Source organism: Diabrotica virgifera, chromosome 2, assembly GCF_917563875.1.
Source record: "Diabrotica virgifera virgifera chromosome 2, PGI_DIABVI_V3a".
NCBI lineage: Eukaryota > Metazoa > Arthropoda > Insecta > Coleoptera > Chrysomelidae > Diabrotica > Diabrotica virgifera.
In genome coordinates, this window is record NC_065444.1 from 94232827 (window position 1) to 94250970 (window position 18144).

At 35.7% G+C, this 18144-nt stretch overlaps 2 protein-coding genes across 5 annotated transcripts in view; both read right to left on the reverse strand.

The window, feature by feature from the left end:
* Positions 1-18144, reverse strand: part of LOC114349497 (ABC transporter G family member 20-like) — a 636826-nt gene that overhangs the window by 514308 nt on the left and 104374 nt on the right. The window lies entirely within an intron of this gene.
* The window catches only part of LOC114330391 (ABC transporter G family member 23), a 436441-nt gene that overhangs the window by 64158 nt on the left and 354139 nt on the right, over positions 1-18144 (reverse strand). For all 4 annotated transcript variants that reach the window (XM_050643873.1, XM_050643872.1, XM_050643874.1 and 1 more), the window contains exons 7-9: positions 16290-16454; positions 16111-16220; positions 9992-10220 (exon numbers count right to left, since the gene is read on the reverse strand). In XM_050643873.1, coding sequence (XP_050499830.1) covers positions 9992-10220; positions 16111-16220; positions 16290-16454 — 504 coding nt within the window. The remainder of the gene's footprint in view (positions 1-9991; positions 10221-16110; positions 16221-16289; positions 16455-18144) is intronic.

Here is an 18144-nt window from a genome sequence, read left to right on the forward strand (position 1 = left end):
GGCTAGCGCCCCTTGGACTTGGCGCCCGGGTGCCTCGCACCCCTTGCACCCCCGGGTTAAGACGGCCCTGCTGTTAGGAATCTGGTTAGTTCTGTTTCTTCCTCTGTAGATACTGTAGAAGGGTATGGCGTAAATACTTTTTGAAGGTGCTTGCCAAAAAGATCAGCTTTTTCTTTGTCGTTCCTAGCCCAGGTGTTTGCCTCATCTTTGATTGGTGGGTTATGCTGTTCGGGCCGTTTGAGCTTTTTCGTGGCTTTCCAGAGTGAATAATCTGTAGCTTCAGTTGGTGTTAAATTTTCTAAATATTCTTGTATTCCATGGTTTTCTTCTTCATGGATTAATTCCTTTAATTCCTTTGTTGCTTTGTTAAGTTTTTTCTTATTTTCTGCCGTTCTTGACTGTTGCCAATTTTTACGTAATTGTCGTTTTTCTAAAATTTTTTGTTTAATTGTGGGAGACACATTATTTCTGTTTTGAGATGGTTCGTAGCTGGGAGTCGCGTACCATGCAGCAATTTGTATGCTTTCTGTTAGTTTATCTACAGCTGATTCAAGTTCGAGTTCATTTTTCAAGGACAGATTTAGTGAGATCAGGCTGTCTAGTTTTTCTCTAAATTGGGACCAGTTAGTCTTGGTGTTATGCAAAGTTGGTTGATGTTCTTTGTTTAAGATTTTTTCGGATATTGTTATTATAAAGGGTGAGTGGTCTGATGATAAATCAAAGCATGATTCAGCTTTACATTTTTTGGTATCGATGCCTTTTGTGATGCAGAAGTCAACGACATCAGGTATTTTGTTTAAATCAGACGGCCAATAAGTTGGTTCGCCAGTAGAAATTTGTTGCAGGTTATTTTCTACCATTGCTTTAGCTAATTCTCTGCCTCTTGGAGTTGTTAGTCTAGAACCCCACATCGGATGTTTTGAATTATAATCTCCACCTGCAATGAATTTGTTCCCTAGAGTGTTAAAATATTTTAGGAAATGTTCTTTTTTAACGACATGTTTAGGTGGGCAGTATAAGGCAGATATTGTTATTGGGCCGTGTGCTTCCTCAATTGTTAAGCTGGTTGCTTGCAGGTAGTCTTTGTTATATTTTTCCATTTCGGAGTGTTTAATAGAATCACGTATAATCATGGCGCTTCCACCGTGAGCTCTACCGTCTGGGTGATTTGTATAATACAACTTGTAGTTGGGAATCCGCATGTAGTGTTTTTCTGTAAAGTGTGTCTCAGAAATTAATAATATATCAATATTTGCATCATGAGTTTTTGCATCATTTCTTCCAGCTTGGCTAAGTTGTTATTAGGTTGGTTAGGTCCTGGTATTGTTTGGTTGTTATAGCTACACTGTGGTTGATTTTTGTTGACTATTTGAGCATAGGTTAAATCAGGTTTTATTTGTTGAGTATTATTTGTTTGGATATGCGGTTGCATGATTCTTTTCTCTCTTAGTGTAGGATATAGCTTCTGCTGTAGTTGAATGTGAACTTGGCATCCTCTATAGTTAGCCGGGTGGTCACCGTTACAATTGACACATTTTACTTTGTCATCACGTGATTTCCGAGGACAATCTTTTGTTTCGTGATTGCCTGTACATTTTACGCATCTGTGTACTTTGCGGCAGTATGTTTTGGTGTGTCCGTAGTCTTGGCATCTTGTACACTGGGGGATTGTTCTTTTCGTACGAGGAGGTTCGCATTTGATGATATTGTTTCCTAATTTTTCTATTTTATAAACCTCTTTGTTGTTTTCCTTCGATACGATATCAATGAAAAACATTGGCAAGGGGGTTTTTGATACATAATGTTTTATATTGTGAATGTTCACTGCTTCGTGGCCTTGTGCTGCTAGATTTGCCTTTATGTTATCAGTATCTGTACCATGATGCAGTCCTTTTATGACAAACCTGAATGTTTTTTCGCTTTTTGGCCTAAAAGTATGGTATTGAGTATTCCTTTTATCAAGTTCAGTGATCAATTTTTTAAAATGTTCGGCCTCAACGACTTGAACTTTTACTGTTTCATAACTAATGGTTTTAATAGTGTATTTATCTCCTGTGGTTTGTTTCAGTAGATCATGAATGTGTTGGACAACACCTACATTATATATGGTTATCGGTGGGGGCTTGGGTACATGTTTTGTATTGTTTTCTTGATCTTTTGCTTATGGTCGTGGTAACCCATTATATTAAAAGTTTGTCAAAAAATTAATTTGTGCATTTTCACTTCTAAATAAAAATTGATATAACTCTATTTTTTGTGCCTTTATTCCAAACGTACGGCCCTAGAAAAAATATTGTTCCTAACTCATGCGGAAAGTGTCTTCCCCGCACTCGACTGTTTGCCCAACTCTGCTGTTAGTATGGTATAGTTAGACCCAAACCCAGACATCCAAAGTGAAAGTTATCCCCCAACTCCAAATTGTTCTATATGGTCCACATAATGTTCAGAAAAAAGTCACACCATTTTGAGCGTCGGGTTTGGGGGGGAGAGGGGGGAGAAATCTGCAAATTCACAGTATTTTAGGTTTTTCGTCAATATTTCTAAAACTAAGCGGTTTAGCATGAACAACCCTCTAAAGAAAATTGTTCTAAATTAAATTTTAAATAAAAAAGGCCCCATGCCTAACCCTTCTAAAATGAACGGTTCCAAAGTTACGGAGGTAGTATAGTATAATTGGTCCAAAAAAAGGCCTAAACCAGAAATCCAAAGTAAAAGTTTTCCTTCAACACCAAATTGTTCTATATGGTCCACATATTGTTCAGTAAAAAGTTACACCATTTTGAGCGTCCGGTTTGGGGGGGAGATGGGGGAGAAGTCGGTAACTTAGTAGTTTTTTTACGTTTTTCGTCAATATTTCTAAAACTATTCTTTCGCGTAAGGAATGTTCTATAGAAAAATGTTCTACATAAAATTTAAAACAAAAAAGGGTCTATACATAATTGTTATAAAATCAACGATTCCAGAGTTACGGAGGGTGAAAAGTGGAGGTTTTCGATACTTTTTATATTTACCGATTTCTCCCCCCTCTCCCCCCCAAACCCGACGCTCAAAATGGTGTGACTTTTTTCTGAAGATTATGTGGACCATATAGAACAATTTGGTGTTGGAGGATAACTTTCACTTTGGATGTCTGGGTTTTTGGTATAGTTATATCATAAATATTGCCCAAAAAATATAAAAAGTATCGAAAACCTCGACTTTTCACCCTCCGTAACTCTGGAACCGTTGATTTTATAACAATTATGTATACAACCTTTTTTGTTTTAAATTTTATGTAGAATATTTTTCTATAGAACATTCCTTACGCTAAAGCATAGTTTTAGAAATATTGACGAAAAACTTAAAAAAACTACTAATTTACCGACTTCTCCCCCATCTCCCCCCAAACCGGACGCTCAAAATGGTGTAACTTTTTACTGAACAATATGTGGACCATATAGAACATTTTGGTGTTGGAGGAAAACTTTTACTTTGGATGTTTGGGTTAGGCCTTTTTTGGACCAGGTATACTATACTACCTCTGTAACTTTGGAACCATTCATTTTAGAAAGATTATGCATAGGGCCTTTTTTATTTCAAGTTTAATGTAGAACAATTTTGTATAGAGGGTTGTTCATGCTAAACCGCATAGTTTTAGAAATATTGGCGAAAAACTTAAAAAACTACGAATTTACCGATTTCTCCCCCCCTCTCCCCCCCCCCCCCAAACCCGACGCTCAAAACGGTGTGACTTTTTTCTGGACATTGTGTGGACCATATAGAACAATTTGGTGTTGAAGGATAACTTTCTCTTTGGATGTCTGGGTTATGCCATCTTTTGGATCAACTATACTATACTATGTCGCGTCGTTCGGGTCAACGGCAGTCTCGTGCGTGAAATTATCACTTTCCGCACTAGTTAGGAAAATAACTATTTAAAATTTATGTTGCTTGGGAGAACTAACAACAATATAAGTAACTTTAACATCGAAGTAAAAAACTTCTGTTGTAATTGGTGTAAGTAATTAATTTAGAAATTTATGGGTTACAAATAGTAGTTGTTGAGAACGTATGTACTTAAAAGTATTAAATTAGCCGACTATAAATCGATGCCTAAGTCGGCTAATTTAATACTTTTAAGTATCATAATCGACAATTTAAATTAGCCACTGTTTAGTTTTGAAATTATTAGCGCAAGTACTCCAAAGTTCACTGAAGATGGACTAATAAGTCTGAAAACGTTCGTTCTCAACAACTATTGTAATCCATTTGGATTTTTAAATCATTTTTTAATTAAATACTTATACCAATGATTTCTGCTTTTGATGTTTATTCGTTTCGAATGGTAGCGATCATTCTGGCTATACCTAATTATTTTATTACTGATGTTTTATTTACATAGATTAGCTGTTGTTGTGGAGAACCATTTACTCAGATGTTTTAACCATGATATTCTTTTTCTCCCGATTGCTCGCTTTCAGAATACTTTGCCTTGGGATTATTTTTTAGTAATCTGTATTTAGTACCGTTTCTGATTATGTCTTCGTGATATTTTAACTTCCTGCTTTTATTCGTGTACATTACTTCTCTTTCTTTCCACATTCTTCGTAGTACGGTCTCGTTGGTTATCTTATACCTATAAGGCTTCAAGTACTTTCCATAGCTTCAGTGAGTGTCCAAGATTCAACTCCGTAGTATAATATTGAGAACCATAAAAGGAAGTATCCATAGTTCACACAAATGTGGTCTAGAGGTAACAAAGTACTCGACTCTAAGAATGTTTGTGGTACATTTTGTGGTAATAATGTACCACTAAACCTTGTGGTACATTCTTAGAGTCGAGTATTTTGTTACCTCTAGACCACATTTGTGAACTATGGATACTTCCTTTTATGGTTCTGATGTCAGAAAGACTAATAGTATCCAAAAACCTTGTTGTACATTCTTGGAGTCGAGTACCGTGAAATGGGGTGAGATTGATCAATTTTAACTTTATTTGATTTATATTTTAAACGCTTTTGTGACTGTTCTGTATTTAAACACTTCACGTGTTATATTATTATCTAAAGAGTAGTGATTTAACACTAGTTTTGTTTTAATTAATAAGAAAATCCACTTATCTCATAAAAAAAAGGTGATCAATCTTAGACCCGTGACTGGGGTGAGATTGATCATGATGATTTTATAGCATAAAACAGTAGCGCTTTTAAATAGAATATGATCAATCTTAACCCTGACTAATTCGGTCAGACAGTTTTTCGAATTTTTACAAAGGGGTGAGATTGATCATGCGGGGTGAGAATGATCACACTATTTTTATTGTACTATTCTTTATTTATACAAAAAAAACCATATTTTAACAACTAAAAATGTAATTCAGAACAATTTATAAAAAAAGAAAATTTGATTTAACATTCTTTTATATTAATTTCTCCGCGAAAATGATATTTTTGTATCCTATCAGAAATCGTCTCAAGGGTCGGATCTGGTAGTAAGGCAACTACTTCCTTGAAGGGAACAGTGGATATGTCATTTTCAATTATTTTGAAAATCTTCCTCGATCCTGCTGATTTAAGGCCAAAAACCTTTTGACGAACATTCTCAAATCCATTGCACTTAGGATATCCCCAATCTGCACACGTTAAAATGCTATTTATAATGGCTACTTCTTCTTCATATGTGAATACAGATTGTCCACCTATTTTCTTAATCTTCCTTCCATGGTACTTCTTATTTAAAGTCCCGTAGGACAATTTGAATTTTTTTGCGGCTTTTCTTAGCGATAATCCATTTTTCAATACATTGTGCAACGCCTGATTAACTTGTTCTTCATTAAAATTGCCATACGTTCTACTAACTAATTGTCTTTTGTACGTTCTTCCCATTTTGATTGATATTCTTAAATCTGTAACAAAAATTATACATTAATTTCTGAAACGTACGTAACGTGGGGTTAGATCAGTGATATGGGAGAGAGGTTAGGTTGATCCCTCCCTCCCACATCACTGGGTTAGATTGATCACTTGATCAATGTCACCCCATTCAATATTATCCGCCATCTTAAAAAAGCTGGCGTTAGTTAAAATGCTAGATACTTAAAATTATTATTACAGAACCATACAAAATAATTTTATAAAACTAGAAATAGCGAACTTACCTCTATTCTCCCTCTACCATCAAAAGTACACAAACTATAAAAATAGGACAAAAATTATAGTTAATTTCAAAGCCACAGAATTTCTTCCCAATGCCAATTGCAAACTAACAACGACGTGAATTAATTATAGTCAAGATCCAAGAAATGAATAGTGCTACGCCCAGAAACAATTTTACATTGTTGCCGGTTGTATCTAAATATATGTGATACGACGACAAATGATCAATGTCACCCCGGGAGATCAATCTCACCCAATTTTATGGTAGGTACTTTGTACTTTGTTAATATTGAGAAGATATTACATCGTAGCAGCCTTACTTTTACCTCCAGATTGAGGTTGTGGCTTTTAAAGAGCTTGGCCATGCTGTATGAAAATGCACTCCTAGTCTTCTCTATTCTACATTTTATTCTTGTGAGTGATCCCATTGTTCTTTAACTATTTTTCCAAGATAGGTAAACTGTTTTACTCGATCCACTGGTGTATTCTTGATAAGCAGTTAGACGTCTCTAATTTTATGTTTGTTGATGACATAAATTTAGTTTTTGATGTGTTTACTTCTAGTCCACATCTTCCACTTACTTTATTTAGGTTCTTTGTTTATAGGTTGCTGTAAACTGTTTAACCTGTCTGCAAAAATAGCGGTGTCATCTGCATAGCGTGGGTTGTTTAGGCGTTCTCCATTTAGGAGAATCCCATGTTCGCAATTTTTCAAGGCTTCACTCAATATTTCCTCTGAATATAGGTTAAATATAATAATAAAGGCAGTTTTTGTTTTAATTCAATTCAGAGTTGGACCACCATCTCCATATAACTATTTCAGCATCCCATGCATCTTCAGTGAAGCTATTCAGTCACAACTCTGAAGCGAATATTAACAACCCTGCCTATTTAAGGGAAACCATCGCGATACAATGATTCCATCTTTTGAGACGCAATCTAGCGACATCTCTCGCAAAACGAGGAAAACAACAAAAAGCCCTAGATACAAAGTTTACTACTTTTTAAACAATTAGAATAATTGAAATAAAAATATAATAAACAATATTTTAGATCCCAAGAATTTTCGTTAATAAACTGCTTTCTGGCTGCATCCTGTATCTCTGGCTTTTACAATATATAAGCACAAGAGACGGCGAAAAAATAGGAGAAAGCAAATAGGACACTTTGGCCACGCATTTACCTTCTCTCTGTCAAGGAAAAGGACGGAAAGACAGTTTCTAAATACTCAATTCTGAGTAAAGGTGAAAGATAATAAAGGCAGTTTTTGTTTTTATTCGATTCAGAATTGGACCACCATCTCCATATAGCTATTTCAGCATCCCATGCATCTTCATTGAAGCTATTCAGTCCCAACTCTGAAGCGAATATTAACAACCCTGCCTATAGCATGGTATAACTAGACCCAAACCCAGACATCCAAAGTGAAAGTTATCCTCCAACACCAAATTGTTCTATATGGTCCACATAATGTTCAGAAAAAGTCACACCATTTTGAGAGTCGGGTTTGGGGGGGAGACGGGGGAGAAATCGGTAAATTCGTAGTTTTTTACTTTTTTCGTCAATATTTCTAAAACTATGCGGTTTAGCATGAATAACCTTTTATACAAAAATGTTCTACATTAAATTTGAAATAAAAAAGGTCCTATGCATAATCCTTCTAAAATGAACGGTTCAAAAGTTACGGAGGTAGTATAGTGTAATTGGCCCAAAAAAAGGCCTAACCCAGACATCCAAAGTAAAAGTTTTCCTTCAACACCAAATTGTTCTATATGGTCCACATATTGTTCAGTAAAAAGTTACACCATTTTGAGCGTCCGATTTGGGGGGGAGATGGGAAAAAGTCGGTAAATTAGTAGTTTTTTTTTACGTTTTTCGTCAATATTTCTAAAATTAGGCTTTAGCAAAAACAATGTTCTATACAAAAATGTTCTAAGTGAAATTTAAAACAAAAAAGGTCCTATACATAATTGTTATAAAATCAACGGTTCCAGAGTTACGGAGGGTAAAAGTGGAGGTTTTCGATACTTTTTATATTCTTTGGGCAATTTATAGAAATTTTCTTTAACAGGATTGTGTTTTGTAAATAAAATTTGCTATTTCAGTGGCCGATGATATGTTAGTGATAAGCCCTTGAAGAAACGTCAACCCAACGAACTGTCAACACTGATGGAATGGCCCCGTCAAATTCCAACAGTGAAGCGAGATTGGCGCCAACATACAAGAGAGAGGTTCTAGAGAGACATGAGAGAGACAGAGAATTTGTCAGGTAAAATTTGCTACAACTACAACGTACCTGACTAGCACTGTCAATTTGTTTGTTTACGAAAACTGGCGATTATCTTCCCTCCTTTACCTGATTATCTTCTATCTCATCCTGGCGCCATTAAATTCGCTTCATAGCGATTCCATCAGTGTTGACAGTTCGTTGCGTCAACCTCACTACCCAAAATCATCATCAATTGTCCAGATAATATAAATAGTATCGAAAACCTCCACTTTTCACCCTCCGTAACTCTAGAACCATTGATTTTATAACATATGTATAGGACCTTTTTTGTTTTAAATTTTATGTAGAACATTTTTGTATAGACCATTGTTTACGCTAAAGCATAGTTTTAGAAATATTGACGAAAAACTTAAAAAACTACTAATTTACCGACTTCTCCCCCATCTCCCCCCCCCCCCAAACCGGACGCTCGAAGCGGTGTGACTTTTTTCTGAACATTATGTGGACCATATAGAACAATTTGGTGTTGGAAGAAAACTTTTACTTTGGATGTCTGGGTTTAGCCTTTTTTAGACCAATTATACTATACTACCTCCATAACTTTGGAACCGTTCATTTTATAAGGATTATGCATAGGACCTTTTTTATAGCAAATTTAATGTAGAACATTTTTGTATAGAAGGTTGTTCATGCTAAACCGCATAGTTTTAGAAATGTTGACGAAAAACGTAAAAAACTACAAATTTACCGATTTCTCCCCCCTCTCCCCCCCAAACCCGACGCTCAAAATGGTGTGACTTTTTTCTGAACATTATGTAAACCATATAGAACAATTTGGTGTTGGAGGATAACTTTCACTTTGGATGTCTGGGTTATGCCATTATTTGGATCAATTATATCATACTACTATTTAAGGGAAACCATCGCGATACAATGATTCGAGACGCAATCTAGCGACATCTCTTGCGTGGCGAAAGTGACCTATTTGCTTTCTCCTATTTTTTCATCGTCCCTTGTGCTTATATATTGTAAAAGCCAGAGATACACGATGCAGCCAGAAAGCAGTTTATTAACGAAAAGTCTTGGATTTAAAATAAGTTAAATAATTTTCTGAAGCCTCAGAATCTGGATCGCTTTCGTCCGTTCATCTCCAAGATTTGTTTTTATTGTGGCTGATTCCAGTATAAATTTTGTATTATACGACGGTCTTTATCATCCATTCGGGCTTTTTTTATAATATCTTTTATAAATGCTTTTTGGTAATCCACAAAGCAGGTGTAGATATCACAAGTCATATATCTCTGCATCTTTGGAATAATACCTGTATATATCTCGTAACTGTGCATCTCTCGTCCCTACGCCTTTCATGAATTCAAACTGCGTGTCTTGTATTCTCTCTTTGCATAGCTGGTATATCCTGCGATGTATCGATTACACATGACATTATTCTGTTGTCATATTCGTATACCAATGACAACAGAAGTTTTTTTCTTCGATATTAAAATTTTTTAACTACACGATATAGCTACAGCTAACTCACGAGAAATATTCAGATTTAGCGAATAATATGTTACATAGGTAAACCCCTATACCTCTGGTATATTTATTGAAGAAAACATGTATTTACCTTATTAATCATTGGATCTTCAAGATGTGTTAAAAATCGACAACTCATGTTATAGAAATGACATTGAAAAAATGCAAATGGGTCTGTCGTACCATTTGGCGTAAAATTTGCACAGTCCATAAGTTCGTTGTTAACAATACCAATAGGAATATTCGATACATCTCTTCCAACAGACGTTAAAAATGCTCCGATTTCCAGGAGTGGAAACGACAAAAGGAAGAAGATGCCCCTAAAAGAAACAAACATACAGGATATATAGATGTATACATATAGATATATTTTAACGAACTATTATTAAGACCTCATTTATTATCATCATATCGTCCGATCACGACGAAGATGGTAATAAGAATAATAAAAATAGTGGCAATATGAAATGTATTGCAAAAAGGCCCTATAGTCTAAGAGCTGGGAGCGGATTTTGTGCGTGATAAGTAATATGGAAAAACTATTATAGGGGGATATGTTGAATTAGTTGTGTACATGACTTTCCCCAACGGCCGGAAACCAAAGTGGGGGACGAGGGTAGTTATAAGGGGTCAAAGTCGCGGTTTTTATTATTTTTTTGTGACGCTCATGATCGAGATAGTGCACCAAAATTTGGGAATAAGTAGGTCATGACGTAACTAAGTAATATCTCCAGGGGTGGCACGCTGCGTGGTCGAAAAAGGGGTGGGGCAGGGGTGAATATAAAAAATATAAGGGGTTTTTTGCGACGTTCGTGATTGAGATGGTGCACCAAAATTTGGGAATAAGTAGACCATAACATAACTAAGTAAAATCCCCAGAGCCGGAAACCAGAGTGGGGGACGAGGGTAGTTATAAGGGGTAAAAGTCGCGGATTTTATTATTTTTTTGTGACGCTCATGATCGAGATAGTGCACCAAAATTTGGGAATAAGTAGGTCATGACGTAATTAAGTAAAATCTCCAGGGGTGGAACGCTGCGTAGCCGACAAAGGGGTGGGGCAGGGGTGAATATAAAAAACATAAGGGGTTTTTTGCGACGTTCGTGATTGAGATAGTGTACCAAAATTTGGGAATAAGTAGACCATGATATTACTAAGTAAAATCCCCAGAGGCGGAAACCAGAGTGGGGGACGAGGATAGTTATAAGGGGTCAAAGTCGCGGTTTTTATTATTTTTTTGAGACGCTCATGATGGAGATAATGTACCAAAATTTTGGAGTAAGTTGATCATGACGTCACTAAGTAAAATCTCCATGGGCGGAACGCTGCTTGGGGTACAAAGGGGTGGTAGGCAGGGGTGAGTATAAAAATATAAGGGGTTATTTTGCCGTTCGTGATTAAGATAGTGCGCCAAAATTTGGAAATAAGTAGATCATGACAATGCTAAGTAAAATCTCCAGAGGCTGAACGCTGCGTGGGGGACAAATGTTGTGCTGCATCACAAAAAAATAATACAAACTTCGACTTGGCCCCCTAAAAACTATCCTCATCCCCAACTCTGGATTCCGCCCCTGGAGATTTTGCATAGTTAAGTCATGATCTACTTACTCCCAAATTTTGGTTCACTATATCGATCACGAACGTCACAAAAAATCCCTTATAATTTTTATATTCACCCCTGCCTCCACCCCTTTGTCAGCCGCGCAGCATTCCGCCCTGGAGATTTTACTTAATTACGTCATAACCTACTTATTACCAAATTTTGATGCACTATCACGATCATGAGCGTCACAAAAAAAATAATAAAAACCGCGACCTTGACCCCTTATAACTACCCTTGGCCCTCACTCTGGTTTCCGGTTCTGGGGATTTTACTTAGCTATGTCATGGTCTACTTATTCCCAAATTTCGGTACATTATCTCAATCACGAACGTCGCAAAAAACCCTTAATATTTTTTATATTCAACCCTACCCCCACCCCTTTGTCGGCCACGCAGCGTTCCGCCTCTGGTGATTTAACTTATTTACATCATGACCTACATATTTCCAAATTTTAGTGCACTATCTCGATCATGGGCGTCACAAAAAAAAATAATAAAAATTGCGACTTTGGCCCCTTATAACTACCCTCGTCCCCCACTCTGGTTTCCGGTCGTTAGGGAAAGTCATGTACACAACTAATTCAACATATCCCCGTATAGTTTTTCCATATTACTTATTACGCACAAAATCCGCTTCTATCTCTCCAACTATAAGTGTTTAGTTCTTACTTTTTTATTATTTCATCTGTATTTGAAGTTAAAGAAGTATTTAAGGGAACTCTGGTTGAAGATTAAAAAACACAAATTAAGTTAATATAATCTAACAATAAAATGCAATTTTTTAACCAGATAGAGAATTTTGCGTACACGGTGAGGATCTTCCTATAAGGTCTTTCGAATTTTGAGAGTTGGTATTGGCCAATTTGTTGCAGCTGCGTATAATAATATGTTTATTTCGATCAATATTTTTTTAATAATTTACAATATTAGTTTGCTTACAGGTATTAAACATAAAAAAGTGTTAAAAGCATAAACATGCTTATTGACTAATACTATCTAATGTTTACAGATTTATATTTACAGTTTTTTAGTTAAACAAAAATTTATACCTATTTTATTTTTAGAGTTACCAATTTAAGTTCTATTTATTAAATTTATTAAATTACTACACGGATCCCTTTTTTCTTTTATCCAAGTAGTATCTAATTGTTTATACAAATACAAATTTGTGATATTTTTAAGTTTATGCGCCATTCATTATAAAGTATGATGCAAAAGTTTGGAATAAATTAATTATTTAAGAAACAGTCGACTTTAAAAAAATTTAAACATGTCAATTTGAATTTTTTAATGGCCATCAATCGCTATATATGTGTTGGACATTACGCCATCAGTGTTGGCGTAATGTCGTAATCGAAGTTTTTTTAAATACGAATTGAAATGTCTCCTAATCGAATTTGGAACGATGAAATTATTTGAAGTGTAGGATCTGAAACACTACCAGAAATTACTAACGAAGAAGTTAAAACTGCGATAAAACAAGTGAAAAATGGAAAACTCCTGGAGACGACGGAATAAAAACGGAGATGATTACAGCTGGAGGTCAAACTATTTTGGAGGCAGTTAAAGTCTTAATGGGCAAGTGTCACTTTGGGGATGCTATTCCAACTACTTGGTAAAATGCGCAGGGACTTTTACTACACAAGAAAGGAGACAAACATAAACTCGAAAATTACAGACCAATAAATAAGACTCTTACCACATCCCTACAAACTGCTTGCCAAAATAATTACCAACAGACTAACAAATAAATTCGATAGTTACCAACCTGTAAATCAGGACAATTATCGAAAAGTGTAACGAATACAATGAACCTCTTCATTTAGCATTTGTGGATTACAGTAAGGCAGTCGATTCCATAGAACTCTGGGCTGGGCCGTATTAGAAGGAATGAATAACGCAAGAATTGATTCCAGATATTAAATACTCCTAAAATACATATACGACAATGCACCTATGCAAATAAATGTATCAGAAGGTCTAACAACCAGCAAAATAAGAACAGACAGAGGGGTTAGACAGGGAGACACTATCTCTCCAAAGTTATTTACTCTTGCATTTGAAGATGTGTTCAAGAAGTTAAATTGAGAACAACGAGGAATTAAAATTGATGGCAGATTTTTAAGTCATCTAAGATTTGCCGATGACATACATGGTACTCATAAGCAACAATACAGAAGATCTAATCTACATGCTAAAAGAGCTTAAACAAGAGTCTGAGAAAGGCGGTTCAAAAAGAATGTAAATAAAACAAAAGTGATGATAAATCAAGATATCACAATCTACTTAGGCCGCACCTACATTGGATCCGTATTTCTCCGATCCGATCCGATCCGACGTCGGATTAAAAAATAAACCCATAGTATTAAATGGGGGTGCCTACATTGGATCCGTGTTTCTCCGATCCGATCCGATATCGACCGACGTCGAACTGCTTCTCTGCTGTAGCTTCTCCTATCAATCGCCCGATATCGGATCGGATCGGATTGGAGAAAAACGGATCCAATGTAGGCACCCCCATTTAATACTATGGGTTTATGTTTTAATCCTACGTCGGCCGACGTAGGATCGGATCGGATCGGAGGAAAACGGTTCCAATGTAGGCACCCCCATTTAATACTATAAGTTTATTTTTTAATGCGACGTCGGCCGACGTCGCATCGGACCGGATCGGAGAAATACGGATCCCATGTAGATGCGGCCCTAGATGGAAGTGAGATCGAAAGTGTCGAAGAGTGTATTATTATGGTTCCATGACATCTCGTAACGCGACAGTTCGTAACCGGACAAATGGTAACGGACAATTCGTAACAGCGACAGTTCGTAAAGGCGACAGTCCGTAACGGGACAGTTCGTAACTATACAAATTCGTAATAAAAATTCCAAATTGAATTATTCTGTTTATTTTTGTTAACGTGGAAACTGACTGTTATTACAGTTATAATAGTTATTTATGATATAAGTGTTAAAAGTACACGTTTAAGGCACGCATGTGAAAGTTTGCAGAATGAGCGATAGCGAGTTCTGCAATTCACATGAGTGCCTTAAAAATGTACTTTTTAACACGCATATCATACAATATTTTTTCTACAAACGTAATTACAGGACAATATCTACAAAAACTTTTACTTAAACTTGACTGACATTCCATTTTTATATTTTTTTGACATTACATCAAAATTGACTATACGGCAAATACGAACTGCAGTGCCTTAAATATTTTTTAAAGCACTAGTGCCTTAAAGTAGCATTTTTAACGCTCGTATGGAGTGCTAAAAATTGCATTTTTAACACGGTTGTAGAAAAACGAAATTATGATTATCATTTTAACGAATCAGTATCAGGATAAACATTTTTAAGGAATTCCATAGTTTTAAGGCATTTAATGAGGTAATTATAATCTTTCCGTTACAAAATGTTTACTTAAAAAGTTGGGAATGTCTAAAGAGGATTGTTGGCTTAGATTTCACGAATTATTTCATTATTCCTTTGTCTACATAGATATATGCAAATTTAAGAATTAATAAGAGGGAACTTTTAAAAATATTGTTAAAAGTTTTTATGTATTTAAATATTTGTTTGTGTTTGAAAACTTTTAATATGTATATTCTGAAACACGAAATATAAAATGTGTTAAACACATATTTATTCCGGTACTGATTCGTAAAATTGATAAATATAATTTCAATTATAACTGTAATAACAATTAGGCAGTTTCCATGTTAACAAAAATAAATAGAATAATTCAATTTTGACGTTACGAACTGCCCGTTACGAATTTGTGTAGTTACGAAGTGTCGCCGTTACGAAGTGTCGCTGTTACGAACTGTCGCCGTTACGAGTTGTCCGTTACCACTTGTCCGGTTACGAATTGTCGCGTTACGAGATGTCTGGTCACGTATTATTATTAACCTAGGTCACACGATCAAGCTAGGCAAACAGAATCAGACGGCAGAGATAACTAGAAGAATCCAAATGACATGGGCAGCAGTAGGAAGACTCAGTGATGTGTTGAAAACAAAAAAAAACCAATAAATCTAAAGAAAATGGTATTCAACAGTTGTATTCTATCCGTTATGACCTCTGGAATGGAGACCATGACGCTTACAGAGGTATCAGCGAATATATTGAGAACGACACAGAGGACAATCGAACGAGCTTTGTTAGGAGTATCTCTGAGAGAACATTATGACGAAGGTGGAAGATGTAATTGGAAGAATTGCGCAAATGAAATGGAACTGGGTAGGACACGTGCCACAATAAAACTTCGAAAGGTGGACGAGAAACCTTGTACATTGGAGAACACAGTCGTAGTAGAAAAAGACCACAAAAAAGATGACTAAACGACATCAAAGCAACAATGGGAAGAAACTGGCACTGGGGGTTTTGTCGGAACTGCGGTGGTGAGAGTGGCAAATTTTTTTTAACCTTTTTTGGTGTCACAAAATTGACATTCTCAGCAAAAGTCAGCTTGTCCGTATGGTTTCCAGAAGTTCAGTGACATTTTCGTGTCTGACGACTAAAGTAGCTATATCCGATTATTAAAATATCCTAAATAATTATTACATACTAGAAATCGATCTACATAGAATTTAGTTTATGTACCTACGTAATATTTCGATAAAACTGTTTCCAATTTTTATCTAATAAAGCACCAAATCTTTTTCTATCAACAGATAAACTTTTTATACAGTGGCGGGAGGTTTTCGTCTTAGGTTTCTAAAAATATAAAAAATAGTTATTATTTAAATAAATAACACAAAAGCTATATATAGGTAAAGTACCTACAATTTTGTTAAATTTTTCTAGACCTGGTAAACTGGATCGTCTTCGTTGTTTATCCTCTCGTGCTAGAAATAAGAACACCTCTTCTAGCGTTTCGGCTTCGTATTTCGCCATCAAATATTTTGGAGACTCTTCTGTTAATAATTTGCCTTTCCTTAGTAAACCTATCTAAAATATAAGTAAAACATTACAGTCAATAGCAATAACGACGGTTTTCTTAAGATGAAACGTCGCGTCGTCTTTTAAAATGGAAGAAAATTAAACATTTAACAATAAAAATATAATAACAATAAGTATTATAGTCCAAGCGGTATATGTACCACTGGCGAAGCGTCCATGTAACCACTGTTACCATTGGTAACAGTTAAAAATCTTGCAATAAATATTTTATGACTGTTATGAAATAATTCCATTTATATTTTTTACCAACAGAAATATTTGTTAAAATAGTAGCTAATTCAGTAAATAGCCAATTAGACGCACGAAAATATTGGCGAGATATGTGAATCCATTGCACGTTATTATATGCCGTTACCAATACTGGCAGTGGTAACGCAGGAGAAACCTCACTATCGCTCGGGACTAGCTCGTTTCTGAAAATTTTGAAGGAGCCACGCGACGGCTCTGTTCTGTTTGAGACGGCGCGCGGGCACGCTGTGTATATCAGTATTGTCACCATTTTGAGGATTGGTAACATTAGTTTAGTACCTATTACAGATTGCAGTGTGCGTCGTGCGTGCATTTAAACATGCAAGAGTGTTGCCAGGTGTTGCTACGTATTGCGTAATTGATCAACTACTTGAAAAGTTATTCTCCTTGTATATTTTTTTTAAATATAATTTTGAAGAAAAAAAAGATATTATTGAAAGTGGAAGAATTAAAATATGAATAAAAAATAGTTTTCAAAATCTATTATTTTTCCTACTTTTTCATTTTCCATGTTAATTTTATGGTAGAATAATATGTTTAGTTTGTTTATTATTTATTGTTATACATGTTACATATACATAATTCTTCTTCTTCTTATGGTGCCTATCTGTTACGGATGTTGGACACTAACATGGCTATTCTGACTTTGTTGACTGCTGTCCTGAAAAGTCCGGTAGTGGTTAAGTTAAACCATTTTCGCAGGTTATGCAGCCAGGATATTCTTCGTCCTGGACCTCTTTTCCCATGCACTTTATCTTGAAGTATGGTCCGAAGTAGGTCATATCGTTGTTCATTGCGCATTACATGGCCCAGGTATTCCAGTTTGCGACGTTTTATGGTTACGACTAGTTCGCGCTCTTTACCCATTCTATGTAGAACTTCTTCGTTGGTAACTCTGTCTATCCAGGAAATCCTCAAAATGCGTCTATAGCACCACATCTCAAATGCTTCGAGTCTCTTCAGTGATGCTTCAGTTAAGGTCCATGACTCCACGCCATATAAAATAACGGAGAATACGTAGCACTTTAGTAAACGAATTTTTATTTCCAATTTTATATCGTGACTGTTAAAGATTTTTTTCATTTTGACGAAGGCTGATCTTGCTTTCTCGATCCTTATCTTAATTTCCGTCGATTGGTCCCACTGTTCATTTAAGTTTGCACCCAAATAACAAAGGTTGGTGACTTGTGTTATAGGTTGTTGGTTAACTAGTAATTGACCAGGTGGTATCCTATTTTTGCTTATAACCATGTATTTGGTTTTTTTGATGTTAAAATCAAGCCCAAACCTGCTACTTACTTCTGCCACCCTGGAGACAAGTGTCTGCGGACCTTCAAGACTGTCTGCAAAAATGACAGTATCATCAGCGTATCTTATGTTGTTCAATCGTTCTCCGTTTATAAGTATTCCCTCGTCTATGTCCGTTAGC